Source organism: Schistocerca gregaria, chromosome 7, assembly GCF_023897955.1.
Source record: "Schistocerca gregaria isolate iqSchGreg1 chromosome 7, iqSchGreg1.2, whole genome shotgun sequence".
Taxonomy (NCBI): domain Eukaryota; kingdom Metazoa; phylum Arthropoda; class Insecta; order Orthoptera; family Acrididae; genus Schistocerca; species Schistocerca gregaria.
In genome coordinates, this window is record NC_064926.1 from 506952073 (window position 1) to 506977852 (window position 25780).

The 25780-nt window shown below is 45.6% G+C and overlaps 1 protein-coding gene across 2 annotated transcripts in view; it reads right to left on the reverse strand.

Annotated features, from left to right (window-relative positions):
* The window catches only part of LOC126281987 (zinc finger protein basonuclin-1-like), a 175011-nt gene that overhangs the window by 141111 nt on the left and 8120 nt on the right, over positions 1-25780 (reverse strand). For both annotated transcript variants that reach the window (XM_049981370.1, XM_049981371.1), the window contains exon 2: positions 24255-24370. In XM_049981370.1, the coding sequence (XP_049837327.1) occupies positions 24255-24370 (116 nt within the window). The remainder of the gene's footprint in view (positions 1-24254; positions 24371-25780) is intronic.

Sequence of the window (25780 nt, forward strand, 5' to 3'; positions counted from 1 at the left end):
CCTTGCTATTCACAATATACATAAATGACCTTGTGGATGGCATCGGGAGTTCACTGAGGCTTTTTGCGGATGATGCTGTGGTATATCGAGAGGTTGTAACAATGGAAAATTGTAATGAAATGCAGAAGGATCTGCAACGAATTGACGCATGGTGCAGAGAATTTCAATTCAATCTCAGTGTAGACAAGTGTAATGTGCTGCAGATACATAGAAAGAAAATCCCTTTATCATTTAGCTACAATATAACAGATCAGCAACTGGAAGCAGTTAATTCGATAAGTTATCTGGGAGTAGGCATTAGGAGTGATTTAAAATGGAATGATCATATCAAGTTGATCGTCGGTAAAGCAGATACCAGAATGAGATTCATTGGAAGAGTCCTAAGGAAATGCAATCTGAAAACATAGGAAGTAGGTTACAGTACACTTGTTCGGTTAGTGCTTGAATATTGCTCACCAGTGTGGGATCCGTACCAGATGGGGTTGATAGAAGAGATGGAGAGGATACAATGGAGAGAAGCGTGCTTCGTTACAGGATCATTCAGTAATCGCGAAAACTACAGTGGAAGACTCTGCAGGAGAGACGCTCAGTAGCTCGGTACGGGCTTTTGTTGAAGTTTCGAAAGTCAGGCAGTATATTTTCCCTCCTACGTACTGTGTATCTCCCGAAGAGACCATGAGAGTAAAATCGGAGAGATAAGAGCCCACACAGAGTTAGACCGACAATCTTTCTTTCCGAGACTGTAATAGAAGGGAGAACCGATTGAGGTACTCAAAGTACCCTCCGCCACACACCGTCAGATGGCTTGCGGAGTATGGATGTAGATGTAGAAGGGGCATCATAAGCAGGGAAGTCAGTGCGAGCATTCCGAATGCAAGTGCCCCTAACAGGAAAGCGTGAGGCCGAAGCTATAAAACCTGGACTACTAACCAACGGAAGAATTTGATAAATCGAATCTTTTTTCACACTGGCTACAAACTTACGGCCGAATTTACACCCAAAACTGAAATACGACGGGGGTTTCGTGATGGTCTGTGCAGCCATATCGTGGCAGTGCATGGAGCCCATGGTTACTTTACAAGGTGGCATTACTGTCTAAGATTATGTAACCATTTTGGCAGATCATCTCCGTACCAGACAGTCAGTTTGTTGCTGAGTGGTGGTGCTGGGTTCCAACATGACAGGATTCACGATCACACAGCTCGCATAAATCAGGACTGGTTTTGTGAGCAGAGAGGACGCATTTATACATCTCCCAGGCAACCACAGTCAGCAGAGGTTAATATTAGTGAGCTTTGTGGTCTACTTTTGGAGAGAAGGGTGCTTGCCCTATAACCACCTACACCATTGTTACTCGAACTTGCCCCCATCTTCACGAAGAATGGATAAAGATTATCTTGAAAACCATACAGGGTATGTATTTGTCCGTTTCGAGACGACTGGAAGCTGTTTTGAATCCAGAGGGGTTCCCTACAGCCAATCAGGTATGGTAAAGTGTTGTGTTCTCGGTGTTTCCACATTTTGTCCTAGCCCTGCATGCCAACCACTCGAATTCCCCAGAAAGCCTTGCGTTACGGGTACTGGTCTCATCACGGCCAACACTAGTGATTTATGGTGGTTACACACTGGAAAGCCGTGAATCACCCACACAGAACGATCACCCATCGAACTACATTCTCGGTACAGAAGATTCTCGCTCGAAGCGGGCCCGGCATACCCCTGAGATCTTGTACTACAGACTGACCTGGTCCGTTAAGTTTAGAGCCACATCAGGTGCTGATTTTATGCCGCTCATAAAGTTTTGTCCATGTGGAATAAGCGGGCATAATTTTCTCTTCCCAGCGGCGGTCGTAAAGAGCGAAACACGTTGCTGGCTACTGTTACATTCTGCGAACAAATTACCAGATCCTTATTACCTTCACAGTCGACGATACTCCCGGTCGACTTAACTTGGCTGACGTACTGTGGCACGCAGGTTATTATGCAGACCTTAGCTGTTACACAATCAAATGAAGATTACTGTCTGTGTAAGTCGAATTAAAGTTTTACTTCGCATTTTATACTGGACTAACTTGGCGGCCAAAAAAACTAATAACGTATCTTCCACCTAAAGATTGTGACTGATCTCTGAAATCACTTCTACGGTGTAATATTCGTGTTACAATCATTCGAAATTTGGTGGCCGAATAAAAGTTCTGTTTGAATTGTCTCTAATCCAACAACAATTAAATGACATGTGATTTCGGACAGCTGGTATTACACTCCATTTGCTTCAGAATTTAAAGAATGATACGCGAAGAGGACTGCGTGCGTGTCCGTGGAGGGGTTATTACCAATACGTTTGAGAAGCGTACATGGCTTAATGTATTGTCCTTTTACTACCGAACAACGTATTCTATGTAGGAGAAGTTCTTTCGCTCAGCATTACAACAATCCGTTTACTTATTTATTTTCCCTGAAGGTAGTTCAGCATTCTTCTGTCGGTTTTCATGTGGGGCGCCATTAATTCCTCTCTTCATCTCAGAGAAGCACTTGCGCCAAAGGTGCTGAATTATTTGCGTGATTTATTCCGACCTCTGTCTTCCCCTGCAGTTTTTGCTCTCTTCACCTTCTTTCATCTGGAAGCGCACGCTATTTCCAACACGGAATGCCAGAAAACGTTTTTCCGTAAGATGATCCATAAATTAAGGTAGTCGAAAATACACTCCTGGAAATTGAAATAAGAACACCGTGAATTCATTGTCCCAGGAAGGGGAAACTTTATTGACACATTCCTGGGGTCAGATACATCACACGATCACACTGACAGAACCACAGGCACATAGACACAGGCAACAGAGCATGCACAATGCCGGCACTAGTACAGTGTATATCCACCTTTCGCAGCAATGCAGGCTGCTATTCTCCCATGGAGATGATCGTAGAGATGCTGGATGTAGTCCTGTGGAACGGCTTGCCATGCCATTTCCACCTGGCGCCTCAGTTGGACCAGAGTTCGTGCTGGACGTGCAGACCGCGTGAGACGACGCTTCATCCAGTCCCAAAGATGCTCAATGGGGGACAGATCCGAAGATCTTGCTGGCCAGGGTAGTTGACTTACACCTTCTAGAGCACGTTGGGTGGCACGGGATACATGCGGACGTGCATTGTCCTGTTGGAACAGCAAGTTCCCTTGCCGGTCTAGGAATGGTAGAACGATGGGTTCGATGACGGTTTGGATGTACCGTGCACTATTCAGTGTCCCCTCGACGATCACCAGAGGTGTACGGCCAGTGTAGGAGATCGCTCCCCACACCATGATGCCGGGTGTTGGCCCTGTGTGCCTCGGTCGTATGCAGTCCTGATTGTGGCGCTCACCTGCACGGCGCCAAACACGCATACGACCATCATTGGCACCAAGGCAGAAGCGACTCTCATCGCTGATGACGACACGTCTCCATTCTTCCCTCCATTCACGCCTGTCGCGACACCACTGGAGGCGGGCTGCACGATGTTGGGGCGTGAGCGGAAGACGGCCTAACGGTGTGCGGAACCGTAGCCCAGCTTCATGGAGACGGTTGCGAATGGTCCTCGCCGATACCCCAGGAGCAACAGTGTCCCTAATTTGCTGGGAAGTGGCGGTGCGGTCGCCCTACGGCACTGCGTAGGATCCTACGGTCTTGGCGTGCATCCGTGCGTCGCTGCGGTCCGGTCCCAGGTCGACGGGCACGTGCACCTTCCGCCGACCACTGGCGACAACATCGATGTACTGTGGAGACCTCACGCCCCACGTGTTGAGCAATTCGGCTGTACGTCCACCCGGCCTCCCGCATGCCCACTATACGCCCTCGCTCAAAGTCCGTCAACTGCACATACGGTTCACGTCCACGCTGTCGCGGCATGCTACCAGTGTTAAAGACTGCGACTGAGCTCCGTATGCCACGCCAAACTGGCTGATACTGACGGCGGCGGTGCACAAATGCTGCGCAGCTAGCGCCATTTGACGGCCAACACCGCGGTTCCTGGTATGTCCGCTGTGCCATGCGTGTGATCATTGCTTGTACAGCCCTCTCGCAGTGTCCGGAGCAAGTATGGTGGGTCTGACACACCGGTGTCAATGTGTTCTTTTTTCCATTTCCAGGAGTGTAAGACTGGTGTTAGGTTCAAAATGGTTCAAATGGCTCTGAGCACTATGGGACTTAACATCTATGGTCATCAGTCCCCTAGAACTTAGAACTACTTAAACCTAACTAACCTAAGGACATCACACAACACCCAGTCATCACGGTGTTAGGTGAGACGCTTTGTTGGATGTATTCTATCCAGAATCGTATTCATAAAACGAATAATATTTACTCTCGCTGAGATCGAAACAAAACGTCCTCACTTTGCTTGTTTTTGCAGCATTCAATTCCATATCATTTATGGGGCAATACTGTGCACCCGCAAAGAATATGCATACTCTACATGAAAGGAGTTCCGGACTTCGTGCAATCCCTTGTACCACTGCTCGGATGTCTGATTCCGCCATCTCTGTACATATGCATACGTACCAGATCAGGAGATATGGGTCTGACACGAGACTGATTAAAACCCCCAGAAAACCGTGCGCTTTAAAGCGCCGCTACTGGGACAGTTCCGTATCAAATCCGCCCGCCGGATTACCGACTGTTGTCGCTGAGGCAACCAACCTAATGGGCTTTTCAGCCGATTTCCCCACATCCGACTAGGTGAATAACGGGCTGGGACTCAGTTCCCGCCTGTTACAAAACTTGAATATATTTCGACTAACTTTGTCTCAGTTCCACATGAAGTTCTGTTACACATATCCCGGCTCCGTTGGTAATCGTGTGGTGACAGGACAGACATAAGAACACCCCTTAAATTGTCCATGATAAAACGTTAACAACTCTGCCGACCTTGCAACGAGTTAAAAAACTGACTGTTGGCTTATCGAATGCCGTACAGAAATCGATTAGCACTTGCGTTGCACTTCATTTAGCATTGTATCAGATACAGGGTGACAATCATTGAATTATATGACTACAGGTTGAAAACACCGTTTAAGTTGTAAATTTATTTTGTTATCACGACCGGTTTCGGCCTCTCATAAGCCTATCCTCAGGTGTCTCACTGAAAATAGCAAAACGCGGGAGATAATTTTCACACGCCTCAACACATATAAAAAACACATAATTTCATTAAAAAAGTTTTACAAACTTTTGAAAAACGTTTCAAAACCACCGATCGGGCTAGGTGCTGTGGAACCCACGTCAAAGAGAAAGTGACACGAGGCAGTACTACGGACGACTGCCTGGGTAGGTAAAACACCATTTCCTTCTCTTTCTGGTCCCTGATTACTGCACGCCGTACATGTACACTTCTTAATTGGGTCAGTGCTTTTTTGCCATGTTTTTTGTTGCCTTAAATAGGCTTAACGAATGTACGGTGATGCCTGTTTCCTATAGTGGGGTCCGCAAGGACCATCCAGTTCATTTTACATAGCTGTAAAATTGAACTCTCTTAGTAAAGGTTTTCATGTTTTCATTTTATTCTATGACTATGGCGCATTATAGTACTGTGGCATTATCTGTGCCCTCACTAATCTAAAAAAAATTTACCTATCTTTCGTGATGTAAAATGCGTCTCAGGTCTTATCCAATGTAAGCTTCGATTATTTGTCGACTGTTGGTTAGCAGGTTTTAAACTGACCCCACTTTTAATGTGCCCTTTTAGTGCTGTTGCTGCTAGCTATTAGTTGGCATATTACTTTCAGACAGCACAGACTGTAAGGCTTTGCTGCTTTCCCTGTTGATCAGTAACGGGGACTTGTAAATAGAAGTGGCACATGGGTATGATTTTTTTTTAATTTTTTACGTGATCACTGTGGCGCGCTGTTTCACTTTGCCACTTAAACATCCCCACTAAATTTAAAACTTGTTTGCCACTCATGTAAAAATAGAGTTTTATTGCGCTTTACGGTTTATATAATAATCTTTGTAAGTAGGCTGTTTACTTTTTTTTACTGGTAACGCCACATAGCGCTCTGTATGAAAAATCAATGGCTCTGCTGTGTGCAATCAGTGGCTGGTTGGCATTGTTGTAATACTCGCCATTGTAGTGTTGGGCGGCTGGATGTTAACAGCGCGTAGCGTTGCGCAGTTGGAGGTGAGCCGCCAGCAGTGGTGGGTGTGGGGAGAGAGATGGCGGAGTTTTGAAATTTTTAAGAATGGATGTCATCAACTGATATATATATTATGAATATTAAGGTAAATAAATTGTTTGTGCTCTATTAAAATCTTTTATTCGCTAACTATGCCTATCAGTAGTTAGTGCCTTCCATAGTTTGAATCTTTTTATTTAGCTGGCAGTAGTGGCGCTCGCTGTATTGCAGTAGTTCGAGTAATGAAGATTTTTGCGAGGTAAGTGATTTGTGAAAGGTATAGGTTAATGTCAGTCAGGGCCATTCTTTTGTAGGGATATTTGAAAGTCAGGTTGCGTTGCGCTAAAAATATTGTGTGTCAGTTTAAGCACAGTCATGTACAATTGTTCTAAGGGGACGTTTCATCTTATATCGCAGCTTCTACTTACTTTTACCACAGTTCTGTACCGACCTGCTCAATACGTTCCTTTACTAAGCATAATGCACTTAACTTATTTCGCGTACATTTTATGTATTTTTTTTTTTCATTTTAAATGTAAACCTCTAAATAAAATTGTGAACAGCTGGGCTAGTGGCCCCGCGTTCTTCTCTACGTCAATAGATGGCAGCACATTAGCCACACTTGAGGATGGGCTTATGAGAGCCCGAAATCGGTCGTGATAATAAAAGAAATTTACAACTGAAGCGGTCTTTACAACATCTAGTATAACGCTCAGTTGCGGATGTTCGTCCAACAGGATTGTTTGTGAACTACATGACATGAAATCGGCGTAACATGTGAACGGTTTGCGTTAGCACGGTTGGCCGCGAAGCGTGATGGAAATTAGTCTTCGCGTTCTTGCGACGAAGCCCACTTTCATTTGGGTGGGTTTGTCAATAAGCAAAACTGGTGCATTGGGGGGACTGAGAATCCGCATTTCGCGAGCGAGAAGTCTCTTCGCCCTCAACGGGTGACTGCGTTGTGTGCAGCGTCCAGTCAAGGAATAATCGGTGCGATTTTTGTTGGTATGACGTGAACGTTTTGGAAAATGATTTCATCCCCATTATCCAAAGCGACTCTGATCTCGACAAGATGTCGCTAATGCAACACAGAGCTCGACCCCATCGAAGCAGGACTGTGGTGGACGTCAGGGAGGAACACTTTGGGGACAGCATTCTAGGTCTGCGGTACCGAGAGGTTACTGGTACGGGCGTCGATTGGCCGCCACACTCCCTGGATCTGAACACATGTGGGGCTTTATTAAAGACAAGGTGTACAGCAACAACCCAATAACACCAAAACCATTGCTGAGCTGAAAACAGCCACTCAGGAGGTTATCCACAGCACCGATGTTCCGACACCTCAGCGGGTCATGCAGAATTTCGCTATTGGTCTGCGCCGCAGCATCGCCAATGATGGTAGGCATATCGAACGTGTCATAACCTCAATCCGAATATCTGCACTGACGTTCACATATTGAATAAAGTGTGTGCAAGACGTAGTTTGTTGCTAGTTTACGTTTCTTTTTCATATAGTTCAATAATAATTATTGAACAACATCCATTGTGTACGTTATACACCTTGTTCCATATCCAGCTGAACTTTTGCAGAACTGAACTGAAAACTGATAAAACTCCGATCATTCGAATCTAATTTAAATGATATCCTAAGTACCTTTAATTCGGCATAAGAATACATCCCAGCAACTTTGAGCTTTCTTTATGATGTTTTATTTCTGTTAATAAACTGTCGCGTAACTTTGTCAGAAGATACCGCACAACCTGAGGAAAAAGTTTTAAACAACAGAGCAATGCTGCGACACCTACTTTCTTATCGCGACAATACATCTATTAAGAATTTTGTTGCACAGTCACAAAAAGGTTAAATTACGTTGTGAAGCAGTTTATCATGAGAGTGTTTTGCAGTACTTATCTTGCTAAATCTTACTTAGCGAGGCAGATTGTTATCGTCTGTGCGACCACCAGCGACTGAGGCAACCAATTTTCCACGGCCGATGACCAGATGGCCATCGTTAAAAATTATGGAGAAATCTACGTCACTTCCGCTCAGTAATGAGGAGACAGGGCCAGTCTCATCTCTTAACGGAGAACGAACTCTCTGCCCACTCGATTCCACTACAAGGAACTATCGTACAAGACACGTCTTCTAGAAAAATCTGGCAACAAAACTGTGTTACCAACTGGAGCAGTTACTGGGGCAGAGAAAGTAGGCACTGTATCACAGAAGTACCACTCGCGTCAGTAACATTCGCTAGCTCTTCGTTTCCGAACGTGAAGGTAAGTAAAACACACATATGTCGAATAGGAGTGATGTAAACAACCAATGTCTAGGTGTAGGTAACAGCGAATAATCGCATAGATGAGAACTGAAATGCGCATTTGAGATGAAGAAAACCGATGATCAGTGTATCGACAAATTTTTAGTAATAAAACTCGGTCGGTTTATCTAATAATTTAACAGAATTTTGGGACCTGTTACCGTTCCTTACCTAGTTTTTTGTGCTCATCACTAAATGCTACACGACGTAAATTCCCACGTCTGAGAGATGTGCTGGAACGTTGCAAGGTACCATATTCTGAAACACAGTGTTATAATTGTTATTTTGGTAGACACGTCATGTTCAGTGAAGACACCAGTGTTACAAAGTGCAGTTTCCCCAAAGTGGTCGAGATGCTAGAGTAAACCATGAAAAAAAGTTGTTTGTATCGTCTTAGAATACGGTCATGGCTGCGAGAATTGTACTACTTCTTAGGTTTAGATGTTTCGTTTTCAAATATTATAATTTCACGAGGCTAGTTGAGATTGATTTCACGACTGAGCAATGCTTGTAGTATATTCCTTAGATCTGGTTGGTTTCCTTTCCTAATATATCTCTGCCAGTAAATATTTGAAATTTTCTAGCCGTTCCCGTCCGTTACATTGTCTTTCACCTACTGAGCAGTTATGGACGCATTTAGTTTCGTTCCTATTTCCTCGTATCGAAGAGTGTCCTCTCACATAGCTTCTCGTCACTTGCCTAGTTTACAGGATCTAGAATAGAGCTGCGTTATATTGATACAGATACTTTATTATTCAACTCTGAAGGCAAACAACGCGTGACTGGATACACACTCGCCCAACCGCCTCTCCCCTCCCCCCTCCCCCTCCACAAATGGCTCTGAGCACTACGGGACTTAACTTCTGAGGTCATCAGTCCACTAGAACTTAGAACTACTTAAGCCTAACTAACCTAAGAACATCACACACATCCATGCCCGAGGCAGGATTCGAATCTGCGACCGTAGCAATCGCGCGGTTGCGGACTAGAACCGCTCAGCCACTGCAGCCGCCCCCCCCCCCCCCCCCACATATACACAATATACACACATTATATAACACGACAAAGCTTTTCATCCAAAAAATGTGACCAAATTTCGTTGAATGAACGATCAATAACCTGAAACTAGTGCTTCCATAAGACGAGTTCGAGTAAACCAGTCTTCACTTGTCAAAGAATAATATGAGGATTAGGAGAACAGCTATGAGTGCTTCTTCGTCTTCGATACTGTGAAGTAAATCTACTACGTGCTCTTCACTTTCCTTATTTTGATAGATGGCAGTATCGACCAAAACAAAAAAGAAAAGCCGAGTAAACATGGGCGCTGAAGTCCATATCATAAGAGCTATGACCACTTCTTCATCTTCACTAGTATGAAAACAAACAGTCCTGTTGGTAGAACATCCGCAACTGAGTATTACAACAGAGATTGAAAATACCGCATCAGTTGTAAATTTTCACACGACTCGTTTCGGACTGTTATAAGCCCATCCTCAGGTGTCGTAGCTGTGCTGTGGTCTCCGAGCACCGCGTGTACCATGCGCGGTGTGCTACCTATGCAGAACAGTTGCTGCATCCGTAAAACGACGCGATCAACAATTTGCTCGCAGCAGTTGCGGTGGAATCTGAGCAACGTGTTAATGTATGCTGGCCTTCAGATCAGGTAGAGAGCCGGCCGGAGTGGCCGAGCGGTTCTAGGCGCTACAGTCTGGAACCGCGAGACCGCTACGGTCGCAGGTTCGAATGCTGCCTCGGACATGGATGTGTGTGATGTCCTTAGGTTAGTTAGGCTTAAGTAGTTCTAAGTTCTATGGGACTGATGACCTCAGAAGTTACGTCCCATAGTGCTCAGATCCGTCTGAACCATCAGGTAGAGACCAAACGTGTCCCTGGTAAACCCCAAAGTCAAAAGCCGCATCCTGGGGGACGTATATCTGGAAAATCAATGCAGATAACAAGTTCGCCGAAATTTGCATTGAGCAGATCTTTCACTGTGCGAGTGACGTGACATGTTGCCCCTCTCGCATGAAAACAGTGGTTTCCACACAGCTGCGCTCTTCCAAAGCAGGACTCGCATGCTGTACAAGGAGGTCTCGATAATGTGCAGGCGTTACAGTATACCTGACAGGCCCTCTGGGTGTGTTCTCTTCAAGGAAGAAAGGACCGAGAAAAAAGGTGCAGACGAATCCACACCGCACAGTCACATACGGCGAGTGCAATGGTTCTTCGTGCACAACACGCGGTTTAACAGGACCCCAAATTTGGCATTTCTGCGAATTCAGTGCACTCTAGTGTAAAATGTGCCTCCTCACTCCGCAGAAGATTTCCCACCCACGAGTCATCGACTTCTGTACGTGCCAGAAACCGAGGACCAAATTCTGAACGTTGTTGCGCTTCATGAAGTTTCGGTTGGTGCAGTCACGATCCTGTGCGGTAAAGTAGACCGCAAAAGTTTTCGTACTGTTGACCATGGGAAATTCCGGTGACGCTGGAGAAGCGCTAGCACTACCCGGGCACGTGCTGCATGGTCAGTTACAGCAAGAGGAACCTCGTCAATGACATCCACCAGGGCAGGACACGTTCCTCTTCCAGGTCCCACAGCAAGCTCAACCGTGCTTTCGAATTTCATGTCATCTTCTTAAGAACATTTAATGACAGTGGGTTTCTGCTCAAACCTCTCAGTGCAGCACTGCAAATGATGCCGTTTACATAAAACAGTTTTGCTAACAACACATGGATTCTCTTCTCTACTGCCATACTTTCACTCGCGTTGTGGCCTGTCAAATGACAGCGTGGCCATACCGCCATACAGTGTACAGCGCCACATTTGCACCTGGTGGCCAAAACAGGAACTATTATTTCCAGTGTAAATTTGTTCCGCATTAACGCGTTAGCATATCTACCAAGTTTCGCTGCCGTGCGGTAATTACAGCCCACACTGGCCCCGTGAATAGCTCCACGTAAGTGGGAAATGTTAGTAATTTAGGCAATAGCGTCGACGCCATTTAGAATGCCTATAAGCTGCTGATACTTCTCCTGGTGTGCATTAACGAATACATAAGACGTGCAAGGATCAAAGAATAACACGAAAATATGTTAAATATGTTTAGCCGCGCGGTCTAAAGCGCTGCAGTCATGGACTGTGCGGCTGGTCCCGGTGGAGTTTCGAGTCCTCCCTCGGGCATGGATGTGTGTGTGTGTGTTTGTCCTTAGGATGATTTAGGTTAAGTAGTGTGTAAGCTTAGTGACTGATGACCTTAGCAGTTAATTCTCATAAGATTTCACACACTTTTTTTGTTCTCGTAGTACTCTTTTTCGTCCGAAGACTGGCTTGATACAGCTCTCCACGCTACTGTATCCTGTACAAGCCTCTTCATCTCAGAATAAGCGCTGCAATCACATCGTTTTGAATCTGCTTACTGTATTCATCTTTCGGTCTCCGTGTACTATTTTTTTACTCCCCACACTTCCATCGAATACTAAATTAGTGATCCCTAAATGTCTTAGAATGTGTCCTATCAACCAATCTCTTCCTTTCCTCAAGTTATACCACAAATTTCTTTTCTTCCCCAGTTCATTACCTTCTCATCTGCTACATCATCTACTCAACTAATCTTCAGCAATCTTCTGTGGCACCACAATTCAGAAGCTTCTATTATTGTCTAAACTGTTCACCATCCACATTACACTCTGTACAAATACCTTCAGAAAAGACTTCCAAATACTTAAATCTATATTCGATGTTAACAAAATCTTATTCTTCAGAAAAAAATTTTTGTGCCTTTGCCAGTGTACATTTTATATTCTCTCTACTTCGGCCATCAAAAGTTACTTTGCTGCTCAAATGACAAAAACTACTTTTAGTGTCTCGTTTCCTCATCTACTTCCTATAGCACAGCCCGATTTATTTCGAATGAATTCAATTACTCTTGTTCTGCATTTGTTAACATTCATCTTGTATCACCTTTTCAAGAAAGTATTCATGCCGTTCAACTGCTTTTCCAGGTCGTTTGCTGGTTCCGACAGAATTACAATGTCATCACCAAAGTGCAAAGTTTTTATTTCTTCTTCCTGAACTTTAATTCCTTCTCCAGTTTTTTCTTTGGTTTGCTTTACTCCTTGCTCAGTGTATAGACTGAATAACAGGCAAATTCCGGGATGGTTCCTCTGAAAGGGCACGGCCGACTTCCTTCCCTGATCCGATGAGACCGATGACCTCGCTGTTTGGTCTCTTCCCCCAAAAACCAACCAACCAATAACATCGGGGATGGGCTACAACCCTGTTTCACTCCCTTCGAGATGGCTCCCCTTTCATACTCCCCAACTCTTTCGTCTGGTTCCTGTATAACTTGTATGTTGCATGTAACATTGCGCCCCGTTATTTGACCCCAGCTACCTTCAGAATTTCAAACAGTGTGTTCCAGTCGACATTGCCACAAACTTTCTCCAAACGCAGAAAAACTACACGATTTGGTTTGCCTTTCCTGAACTTGCCTTCTAAGAGAAGTCGTAGTGTCAGTACTTCCTCGCGTGTTTCTGCATTTCTCCGGAATCCAAACTGATCTTCCCCGAGGTCGTCTTCTACCAGTTTTTACATTCTTCTGGAAGTAACTCGTCTTAGTATTTTGCAACCATGACTTATGAAATTGTCAGTTTGGCAATACTGTCTCTTACAGGAATTGGTTAAGAGAACGATGTAAATTACAGAACAAGTTAGGAAAAGAAGATTAACGTTCTGCGGCCCCAAGAAAAGAAACACATCTAGCAGGATGACGAGAAAACTTGGAGCATTTCGAAAAATTAAAAGGCAAACGCAGCGGGTTAGGGATGTGAATATGCATTTAGAAGAAATTAGTGTAAATAAGCAAGAAACTGGAGACAGATCAAAGTTGAGTCTTGGAAAAGAAGATAAATGTGGACTTGCTGAGAAATCTTCTCCATGTTTTGAGGTTGAAGAGATATGAAACGGGGCGGTATCAGTACGTGGGGAAGCGAATGAATGAGTTATATTGTTCTGGAAAGTACAGTTCATTTGTTCTAGCCGACTTACGATATAGTTTTGGCATAGGATGGTTATGAAAAGCATGTGGTGTTGTAGTTCATAAGGGTAAATTCGTGGATACCCCACGAGAGTGTCATAGTGCGTTACAGTTTGTTGTTGTTGTTGTTGTTGTTGTTGTTGTTGTTGTCTTCAGTCCTGAGACTGGTTTGATGCTGCTCTCCATGCTACTCTATCCTGTGCAAGCTGCTTCATCTCCCAGTACCTACTACAACCTACATCCTTCTGAATCTGCTTAGTGTACTCATCTCTCGGTCTCCCTTTACGATTTTTACCCTCCACACTGCCCTCCAATGCTAAATTTGTGATCCCTTGATGCCTCAAAACATGTCCTACCAACCGATCCCTTCTTCTAGTCAAGTTGTGCCACAAACTTCTCTTCTCCCCAATCCTATTCAATACCTCCTCATTAGTTACGTGATCTATCCACCTTATCTTCAGTATTCTTCTGTAGCACCACATTTCGAAAGCTTCTATTCTCTTCTTGTCCAAACTAGTTATCGTCCATGTTTCACTTCCATACATGGCTACACTCCAAACAAATATTTTCAGAAATGACTTCCTGACACTTAAATCTATATTCGATGTTAACAAATTTCTCTTCTTCAGAAATGCTTTCCTTGCCATTGCCAGTCTACATTTTATATCCTCTCTACTTCGACCATCATCAGTTATTTTACTTCCTAAATAGCAAAACTCCTTTACTACTTTAAGTGTCTCATTTCCTAATCTAATTCCCTCAGCATCACCCGATTTAATTTGACTACATTCCATTACCCTCGTTTTGCTTTTGTTGATGTTCATCTTACATACTCCTTTCAACACACTGTCCATTCCGTTCAACTGCTCTTCCAAGTCCTTTGCCGTCTCTGACAGAATTACAATGTCATCGGCGAACCTCAAAGTGTTCACTTCGTCTCCATGAATTTTAATACCTACTCCAAATTTTTCTTTTGTTTCCTTTACTGCTTGCTCAATATACAGATTGAGTAACATCGGGGAGAGGCTACAACCCTGTCTCACTCCTTTCCCAACCACTGCTTCCCTTTCATGCCCCTCGACTCTTATGACTGCCATCTGGTTTCTGTACAAATTGTAAATAGGCTTTCGCTCCCTGTATTTTACCCCTGCCACCTTTAGAATTTGAAAAAGAGTATTCCAGTCAACATTGTCAAAAGCTTTCTCTAAGTCTACAAATGCTAGAAACGTAGGTTTGCCTTTTCTTAATCTTTCTTCTAAGATAAGTCGTAAGGTCAGTATTGCCTCACGTGTTCCAACATTTCGACGGAATCCAAACTGATCCTCCCCGAGGTCTGCATCTACCAGTTTTTCCATTCGTCTGTAAAGAATTCGCGTTAGTATTTTGCAGCTGTGACTTATTAAACTGATAGTTCGGTAATTTTCACATCTCTCAGCATCTGCTTTCTTTGGGATTGGAATTATTATATTCTTCTTGAAGTCTGAGGGTATTTCGCCTGTCTCATACATCTTGCTCACCAGCTGGTAGAGTTTTGTCATGACTGGCTCTCCCAAGGCCGTCAGTAGTTCTAATGGAATGTTGTCTACTCCGGGGGCCTTGTTTTGACTCAGGTCTTTCAGTGCTCTGTCAAACTCTTCACGCAGTATCGTATCTCCCATTTCGTCTTCATCTACATCCTCTTCCATTTCCATAATATTGTCCTCAAGTACATCACCCTTGTATAAACCTTCTATATACTCCTTCCACCTTTCTGCCTTCCCTTCTTTGCTTAGAACTGTTTATAATGCTATATACACTGACAGAAAAAAGTCGCAACATAAAAAAGTAATTAATGCAGAGTAGTGAAATTTCTAGGTAAAATTAACGCTTCAAGATCACAGGTTAATGTAATCGCTTGAAATCGATTGCAAATATGGAATTCTGGTACACTAATAACTAATGTAACTGTCAGAATGTTGAATGCAAGCATGCAAACGTGTATGCATTGTGTTGTACAGGTGCTACATTTGAGCTTGTGGGGTGTACTTCCCATGCCTGTTGCACTTCGTCGGTCAATAACAGGGACGGTTAATGCCGTTTGGAATGACAATGGGGTTCTTGTCGGACGATGCCTCACATGGTCTGGATTGGAGAAAAATCTGGTGACCGAGCATGTCGAGGCAACATGTCGACACTCTGTGAAGCATGTCGGGTTATAACAGCGATATGTGGGCCAGAGCCCTTTCTTTGGACGAAGACACACTGCAATGTTGTTCATGAATGGCAGCACAACGAGTCGAGTCACCAGAGTCACACACGAATTTGCAGTCAGGTTGCGGCGGATACACTGCTGTCATAAGCAACGCCAGACCACAGACCCAGATGCAGCTCCAATGTGTCTTGCATGCAGACAGGTTGGTTGCAGGTTCTCAACTGGCCTTCTTCTAACCAACATACGGTCTTCACTGAAACCGAGGCAGAATCAACTTTCATCGGGAAGCATAAAACCTCCACCTTGCCGCTGGTGGCCATGGGAGGCGCCGTAACGGCTGTACGATACGTGAATGCCATCCTTCGACCGATTGTGCAAACATATCGGCAGCATATTGGCGAGGCATTCTTCTTCATGGACGACAATTCGCGCGCCCATCGTGCACATCTTGTGAATGACTTACTTCAAGATAACGACAGCATGTTCTCCAGACCTGAAACCTATCGAACATGCCTGGGATAAATTGAATAGTGCTGTTTACGGACGACGTGACCCACCAACCACTCTGAGGGATCCACACCGAATCGCTGTTGCAGTGTGGGACAATCTGGACCAACAGTGCCTTGATGAACTTGTGGATAGTATGCCACGACGAATACAGGCATGCAGCAATGCAAGAGGACGTGCTGCTGGGTATTTGAGGTACCGGTGTATACAGCAGTATGGACCACGAGCTCTGAACGTCTCGCTGTATGGTGGTACAACTGCAATGCGTGGTTTTCATGAGCAATAAAAAGGGCGGAAATGATGTTTATGTTGATCTCTACTCCAATTTTCTGTACAGGTTCCGGAACTCTCGGAACCGAGATCATGCAGAACTTCTTTTGATGGCTGTAGAAATACGTGAGAAATATATTAAATCAAGGGGAATTTATTTGATACATGCGTATGCAGGAAAAGCCACGAGTAAATAGCTTATCCTAAACCGTTGGAACAATTTCAACCTATATGTAAATTGAAGGGGAAGAAAGGGAAGGAAAGAAAGAAAGGGGAGGGGACCGCTGCTGTCAGCTGCGTCGGGACGGGTGAAAATGTGTATCGGACCGGGATGTCCTGTTTACTAGGCAGGTGCGTTAACCACTGTCCCATCTGGGACATAGCGTCATCTCTACTGAACGCACCATCTCGACATGCCTCACGGCCGATTAACTTCCCATCGAGTGCCATCTGCCCGCATTCCCCGTCCATTTCCTCCATGTTCACTAGACACCACGCATTCATATGATTTCAACGAAATTTGGTACACGTACTAGTTACAATCTGGAAAGATAAGCTGCGGGGTTAAGCGTGATAACGTGGAGGGTGAATAGGGAGGAGTAGATGAACAGAGAAAAGAAAGTGGTGGAGAGGAACCTGGGGGGGAGGGGGGGGGGGGGGGAAGGAGGAGATTGACTAATAGAAGGCTGGAATAAATACATACCCGGGCACCGCAGGTTACTCAATTAGCAAACACATAAAGGTAACTGTAAAATCTGCAGATGACACGTTGGAGTTCAATGAAATACTCGTAATAAACCGTAATTTATCCACCAAAGCAGTGGCTTACGGAATGCGGATCCCTGAGTATTGCAGATCAGTACGTTACCCTTACCACGTTGAATCACTAGAACAGGCAGAGAAGATTCGATCAGGAGTTGTGTGTTTCGTATCGGGATAATTTAATGAGTCCAAAAGCGTCATCCAATTAGAGATGGTGTGTTTCACGGAGAGGTTTGGTGTTGAAATTCGAAAAACTTACATACTAAGGAAAGTCGGGCTATATACTACTTCCTCCCAACTTTCATTTCGCGAAATAACCACAACGAGTAAATCAGAGGTATTAGAGCCAATTCAGAGGCTTTCAAGAAGTCGTTCTCTGGACGTTTCGTTCGCATATGGAAGAAGACAAGGGAGAACAAGTACCAGAAAGATCCTCCAGCTCACACCCTGAAGTGGCTTTCCGAGTAGAGATGCAGATAAGTGTCGCGTTCTTAGAAGAGCGGCCAGTTATTCCTCACATGGAAGCCAACAGGTACCGTATCGAATCCAACGGCCGATCTTCTGCAGGATGCCACTTTCCAGTTCTTCGATTACTCGTTTCCATATCCGCCGTTTCTGTATCCGTTTGACGTTTGGAAGCGGTTAACTGTGTTGTGATGGCCTACGGCGAGGCAGTTACGGAAGATAAAATTCTACTCTACTCGTTGCTGGGTACAACCTCGGTCAAGTTCTGCGCTGGTCTGCAAGGTAAGGTCGGAGTTGCAGGACGGGTTGGGCGGACAGGGCACTCGCAGGGCGAGAGAAAGGGCGCGAGTATGCGCCAGGGCGTCTCAAGTCGGAGGGCAAGACGCCTGCATAAGGAATGAGGGCTCGTGCAGAAGGCACCGCTCATAATGGCTTTCACGCCATTGTCGCAGCCGAGGAAGCTGTGGCGGTCCCCGCACAGAGTCATGGAGCCGGTGTGCTGCACCGGCCGCACGGTTCCTGGTGCAGCGTTGTTTGTGTCTACAGGCGTGGCTCCTTTTCAAGAAATACTGCGCAACGGACGCCACGAGACGCACGTACATACAAAACTCACCGTGGACAAGTGTTACGTCAGTAACCAGTTACTCGAGGGATATTCCACTTTAAACAAGACACCGTTTCATAGCTTTGTTAGTGCCCAAACACGTTTCAGCACTTTATGTGTTATTTTTAATTGGATTGTTTTATTTACTTTCTGAAAAATTATTGAGTATTTTTGGCTCAAAAGTATTTACATTCCACAAGGAGCGATTATTGGTCATCAAATATTTTACATTAGTTTCCTTATGGTATACACCTGAGACGTACGTGCATTTCTGACTAGAGGTATTATAACGGGCTATTCAGCTAGCTGTTCCGCTGTCGTTTGAAGCAATCCACAGTGTTACAGCTCGCCTTCATAAACCGTGTGCAAGATTTTCCTATTCTTTAACTCACTACACGTAAACTATTAGTCCTATACAGAAAATTGATTAGAACCTTTTTGTAGGTACCGCGCGACCGCTACGGTCCTGCTCGGGAATGGATGTGTGTGATATCCTTAGGTTAGTTACGTTTTAGTAGTTCTAAGTTCAAGGGGACTGATGACCTCAGAAGTTAAGTGCCATAGTGCTCAGAGCCATTTGAGCCTTTTTTTTTTTTTTTTTGTAGGAAATTTACTGTAGTTAAATTTTGTAATCGGGTACGTTTTCAATGGAGCACACGGTATTCGAGTTATTCGAGTGAAACGTATCCCCTCACTCATCGCTAACCTGTTATGATTTCCAGTGCGTTGTTTGTGATACTCTCCTGCCGCTCTTACAAGCACAGTTGTTTCAAAATCAACTACCTGTGGGGGGGGGGGGGGGGGGGGCAGACGACGACGACTTTGGTGTGGTTTCATGGTCGGAAGTCGGAAACCACGTATTTCCAGACATGTGAATAGCACGTGGGAACTATCCTGCTATGTTCGAATACAGTATGACTAGTGTGGTACTTGACACATCGATGAAATATCCTCGTTAAGTTGAAAAGCGATATGAAATTAAACGAGGACGTGAGGTCGGTATTACGCAAGCCGGAAGGTCCACTTTGGGTTATTGGGAGAGCTGTGGGAAAGTGTAGCTCATCTGCAACGGAGACAGCGTATACAATACTAATGCGAACCATTCTTCAGCACGGTACTGCTGAGTGTTTGGGATCCCTACCAGATCGAATTACAGGAGACGTACGCAATTAAAATCGCTCAAATGGCTCTGAGCATATGGGACTTAATTTCTGAGGTCATGAGTCCCCTAGAACTTAGAACTACTTAAACCTAACTGACCTAAGGACATCACACACAACCATGCCCGAGGCAAGATTCGAACCTGCGACCGTAGCGGTCGCGCGGTTCCAGACTGGAGCGCCTAGAAGCGCTCGGCTACTCTGGCCGACCGCAATTAAAAGGCGTTCAGCTGTAGGTTCGATCAAAACACTAGTATTACGGAGATGCTTCTTGAACTGAAATGTGAATCTTTGGGGGGAAGACGATATTCTTTTACTACCTGCACACGAGTCATACAGACATGAAATTAGGCCCTGTTTTAGAAGTACCCTCTATGACGACGGGCTGGTTGCTATATTTCTTCGAGCAACACCGTAACTTCATTCTTGGACAGTTCGGTGGAATCTACCTTTGCATGGGTGCAGGTGACGACGTTTCCCACGCCACAGCCGCTGTGAGACTTTGCTCGCTTTTGAGGCGGTACAGAGAACAACAGTCCAGTTGTTGTGTGCCGGCTTTCGCGGCGCTCTGCGGTTCCGCGGTAATGCTGCCTTTGACCCCGGCCCGGTGAAGCAGTTTGCAGTGACTCGCACAGTGCAACCAATCGGATCACGCTTCAAGCCTTTGTTGCACGTACAGTGGAAGAGTGCAGCGCTGCGCCGTTTGGACTTGGTGTGTCCCGGGCACCTGCAGAGACGCAGAGGAACCTGGGAAGCCGTCGCCACCGAGAGCGGCAGCGCCGCTCGTGTTTACTGCGATAATGACGCCGGCCGAGGCAGAATACGGGCTATTGTTTCCGTTCGTGCCGCCTCATCGCTTTTGTCGACAGGTCGTCACGACCGGCGCGGGACCCTAAATAAGCGAAGCGGGCTGGGGGGCTCTTGAGGTCGCCGCACCGGCGGTTGCAGGGCTCCTTCCTGCAGTTCCCCCCTTCCCCCCCCCCCCACCACCTGCCCCCCTCTCCGTTCCCATCTCCCGGTACCACTACGCGACACGCATTCAGACGCACCGCAGCAGTCGTGAGCCGGAGCCTCGCAACAGAGAAAACAACCGTCCTCCCCCGCCTTCCACCCTCCCCCCCAACGGCTCTATCCTACCTGCGAAGCTGGAGTAGATAAGGGCAGCCCATTAAAGTCTTGTTGGCGGACGCGGCGGTCGGCCGGGCGTTTATTACACGCAATCAACGACATCCCACGCCGGATGCCCGCCGCCGCGGTGTCCCGCGTCGAGTGGCCACGAATACCTGGGGCAGCTGGCGGCAGTCAAATGGGCCGACAGTCAAATGGGCCGGCCGCTTTGTGGTGGCATCATTAACGCCGCCGGCGGCAATCAGCGCGCTGACTCGACCGATCCCATTGTCGGCTGTCGCCTTGTTACACAGTGGGTGTGTGCGGGCGAGTGCGCGCCCTCTCGCTGTCACTCTGGCCGCTTTTGTCGCACCGGCCGCCGCCGCCGCCGCCGCCTGCGCCCCCGCGACACACACAGAGACGCGAGCCGGGGCGGCTGCCCGACGCCGGCTGCTCCTCTTCTTGATTTTCACTTCTCTCCCCGTCCCGCTCCGGCTCATCAGCAGCTTTTATGCAACCGCGGGGGCGTCGCCGGACTTCATTAACGGCGATTCTGGCCGGTGGGAAGCGCTCCAACGTTATCGCTGCGCGGAATCACGTTCTCGTCCTGTGATCCCGGAGACTTCTCCAAGGCTGTGGTCGACAGCGAGTCACATCCGACTAGTCACGCGGTTTACTCATATTCAGCATGTTGCTCTAGTACATCAGCATCTACAGGGTGAACAGTATTTAAACCGCCAAATTCTGGGAGGTTGTAGGGGACATAAAAACAAATATTTTACCTTAATGTCATTTTTTCGTATGAGGAGTAGTTAAACCGGTAGGGGAAGATTTCTCTGGCGGCAAATTAATTAAACCAACAAACAGCTTTCCATTTTTTCATGACCAAGGGACGACACATTGTGTGGTGTGGGCACTGTAAGACCTTTAGTACACACACCATCAGATTATTCGACTTGTCGCTCTAACGAAGTAGGCGAATGTCAGCAATATGTCTCGTGGTCTCATAGTGGCGTGTTTATCTTCTGCCGTTGGGTCAGACTATAGAAATGTCACTTGCACGCTTAGAGTAGCAGGTTGACGGTGACCAGACATCACGTAACTTCATTCTGGATGCTGTTTACAATTGACAATCTGAAGTTCCTTTGGTCTTGGTACGTTAATCTTAGCCGTGCGGTTCTAGGCGCTACAGTCTGGACCCGAGCGACTGCTACGGTCGCAGGTTCGAATCCTGCCTCGGGCATGGCTGTGTGTGATGTCCTTAGGTTAGTTAGGATTAATTAGTTTAAAGTCCCATAGTGCTCAACACAGCGAGTAGGAAAGCAGGCAACATCAGCCCTTTCCACGAATAGGGGAGACAGCTGTTTTCTACTGACCCTTCAAAAAATGTGCGTTATTCGAAGCAGGTATACTGCGTCACGACTTCACTTCGATACATGCGTGTGCGTATTGATAAATATGTGACCAGTTCAGCACGATTGCTTTCCTCGAATGTAACAATAAGATTATTATCATTGTAGTTGATTTTCGAAGAAACACGATTTGTTGTAGCGATACAAATGTTTAGTGGAGGGAAAAAAAACTATGACAACTGCAGTTCATGGAGAAGAAGTAAAAGCTTAGAGGTTTGTCCCTGACATTGAAATTATCTCAGAGACGGGAAAGGACTTAGAAGACCAATTGTATGGAAATAGCGTCTTGAAAAAATGAACGCAGGAAAAGAAAAGCAAAGTTAATGGATTGTACTCGGCTTAAACCGGGTAATACCGAGGGAATTAAATTGGAAAATGAGACTCTAAAAGTAGCTATTGGGTAGCAGAGTAACTGATGATGAGAGGAAATAGCAAGTAAATCTTGGCAAGAATGCTCTTTTGAGAGCAGATTTGTCTGAAGTGTGAGCGTGTACGAAAGTGGAATGTGGACGAGAAAGAGTTTCGACAAGAAGAGAACAGAAGCTTCTGAAACGTGGCGCCACCAGAAGAATGTTGAATATTAGATGGGTTGATCGAGATATTTGTCAAAGATCTTTGACGTAGCGCTAGAAGGGGTATTACACTGTCATCATATTTTTCGTCAAAGTTCAAGATAGCTGCCAACAACAACTTGTCATTAACCGCAGCAATTGCATTGTGTGCACATGCGGAAGAGAAGTGGGGGGGGGGGGGGGAAGGAACCATACATACGAGGTTGACAGACTTAAATTCCTGGGATTACAACACAGTTGGGAGGAACTCACCACAGAACTGCAGAAACGCCTTAACAAATCTGTATTTGCAATTCGAGTGTTAGCAGACATAGGCGACATAAAAATTAAAAAAATCTTGCATACTTTGCCTACTTTCTTTCCATAATGTCATATGATATAATATTTTGAGGTAACTCTTCAAGTCAAACAAAAGTTTTTGGAGTCAAAAAGCATGGAATACGTATTATTTGTGGAGTCAATTCACGGACGTCCCGTAGAAACCTCTTGAAAGAACTGGCTATACTAACTACTGCCGCTCAGTATATTCACTCCTGAATGAAATTTGTTCTAAATAAAGTATATCTTTTTCCAAGAAATAACTCAGTTCATACATACAATACCAGGAACAAAAATGATCTTCACAAGGACTTAAAAGCACTCACTTCAGTTCAAAAAGGGGTCCACTACTTAGGCACACTCATCTTCAATAATTTGCCAGCAAACATAAAAAAAATTTAGCTACAAATAAAGATCAGTTTCAAAGGAGCCTAAAAGACTTACTAGTGACCAACTCCTTTTACTCCACTGACGAGATTTTTAATAGAAACAAATGTTGTATTGTATATATTCATACTATTAGTATTGTTATTTCGGCTTAAAAAAAATTGACATGTTCCACATCCACGAGGATCTCCTCAGCACGGGTCTATGGAACGAAAAACTAATCTAATATGGGTGAAGCCGTGGGTTTTACGACTACACGACAAAGGCATTCACCAAAACTTGTTACGTGAGCTTATATTGGAGGACGTCGTACATCAAATATTTAAGAATGGACGAGCATACATTTCTGTATGCGCTCAGTGAAGTGTATCCTCATATCACAAAGCACAATATTCATTTAAGAGCTGCTACATCTGCAGAAGACAGGCTCACTGTAATACTCCGATTCCTTGATACAGGAGAAGGTTAGGTTATGTTAGGTTAGGTTAGGTTAGGTCAGGTCAGGTCTCCAATCTCCTTAATCTATTTTGGTATTCAGGGCGCCTCATGTTTTAGAGCGCCTCATCAGCTTCATACATCTCTATTAATTTTTTAGTTGTCGGCATACACCAATTGTATTTACCGCCAATGCTCATAAATACGCTACGGACGACAGAATGCTGCAGCGATGCTAGCGCACCATGCGGTAACATGTCACACTGCAGTGAACAGAAGACAAACGGCTTCTTTGATCAAATCTACAGCGAGGACCTAGATTTGATCAAATATTGGACGACAAAGTTCCCTATTACACCATCAAATATCTTTGTCAAAGAAATTTGATAGTGTAATACCGGCCTTACATACAGAAGCACGGTGAAACGGATGTAGGGTGCACTAGCTATCCAGCGACGGAGAGCCTTGACCACGTAGTAGCGTCGACAGCTGCACCAAACCAGTCTTCGGAGTGAAGACCGCGACACCGACACGAGTGCCTAACAGACGCAGGCTGGACGCTTACCGTGGTGGAGGTTTTCTCCGACTGGACGGTCGACTGGGGCAGCGTGCAGTCTCCCAGCTCTTCCCTCATTTCCGCCGCCTTTTCCTCCGCCGTCATGACGTCACCGCAGCCTTCATCTGTAACAAGCGAGCGAAAGCTCCGTCACACTCTCACCAAACGTGCCGCACGCAGCTGCGACGGTTAGCGATTGTTTACAGCTATCAAAGCAATACGTTCCATCTACTCGATATGTCCTGGACTGCGCGGCGCCTCCCGCCGGAGTTTCCGAGTCCTCCCTCGGGCATCGATGTGTGTGTTGTTTTTATTATAAGTTAGTTTGAGTTGTGTGTAAGTCTAGGTTAAAAAAATGGCTCTGAGCACTATGGGACTTAACTACTGAGGTCATGTCCCCTAGAACTTAGAACTACTTAAACCTAACTAACCTGAGGACATCAGACACATCCATGCCTGAGGCAGGATTCGAACCTGCGACCGTAGAGGTCGCGCTGTTCCATACTGTAGCGCCTAGAACCGCTCGGCCACTCCGGACGGCTGTAAGTCTAGGGACCGGTGACCTAAATAGTTTGGTCCCTTAGGAATTCACATACATTTGAACATTTGATGTGCTTGTGGACCACATGGCGAAACTAAAATTTACTGCAACGGACTAAGGCGTAGCGTCTTTAATGTCACGTACGTCAAGCGTTTCGGGCTTGGATACACATGCGGCAAGCATGCCGAATAGCTAAAGGTAACATTCGCAACAATAAGGGCCAGAAACTTTAAAAAATGTAACTTTCGTAGACAAAATTGTGTAGACCTTTACAGCATCTATAACACATAGAATGAAATTTTCACTCTACAGCGGAGTGTGCGCTGATATGAAACTTCCTTGCACATTAAAACTGTGTGCCGGATCGAGACTCGAACACGGGACCTTTGACTTTCGCTGGGAAGTGCTCTACCAACGGAGCTATCCAAGCACGATTCACGCCCCGTCCTCACAGCTTTACTTCTGCTAGTACCTCGTCTCCTACCCTCCAAACTTTACAGAAGATCTCCTGCGAACCTTGCAGAACTAGCACTCCTGAAAGAAAGGATATTGCGGATATTGCCCGCGAAAGGCAAAGGTCCCGATTTCAAGTCTCGGTCCGGCACACAGTTTTAATCTGCCAGGAAGTTTCATTTACAACACATGTTTCTGGAATTCTCATTCTGTGAAGAACGTCCAAATGACATTGCAGCGAACGGTTATGTGGTCGTGGGGTGGCTAACATCTGCAACCCAGCGGCGCATATTTGATAAGACCTTCTTCAGAGCAGAACTTCACCTGCACACGTACGTTTCGACAGTGTTCAGACGATATGGGACATCGGCAGCATTAGTACTCTAAGAAGAACGGATATTTATGCAACAAGGTAGACACAGAGGTAGCCACAGGATAATGTCCGACAGCTCGAACGACAAAAGATCGGCTTAGTGGGAGTGACAGCATGGGTATGTGCCTGTCACTTGAAGCCTCTCTCACTGGATTCTACCTCCATTCA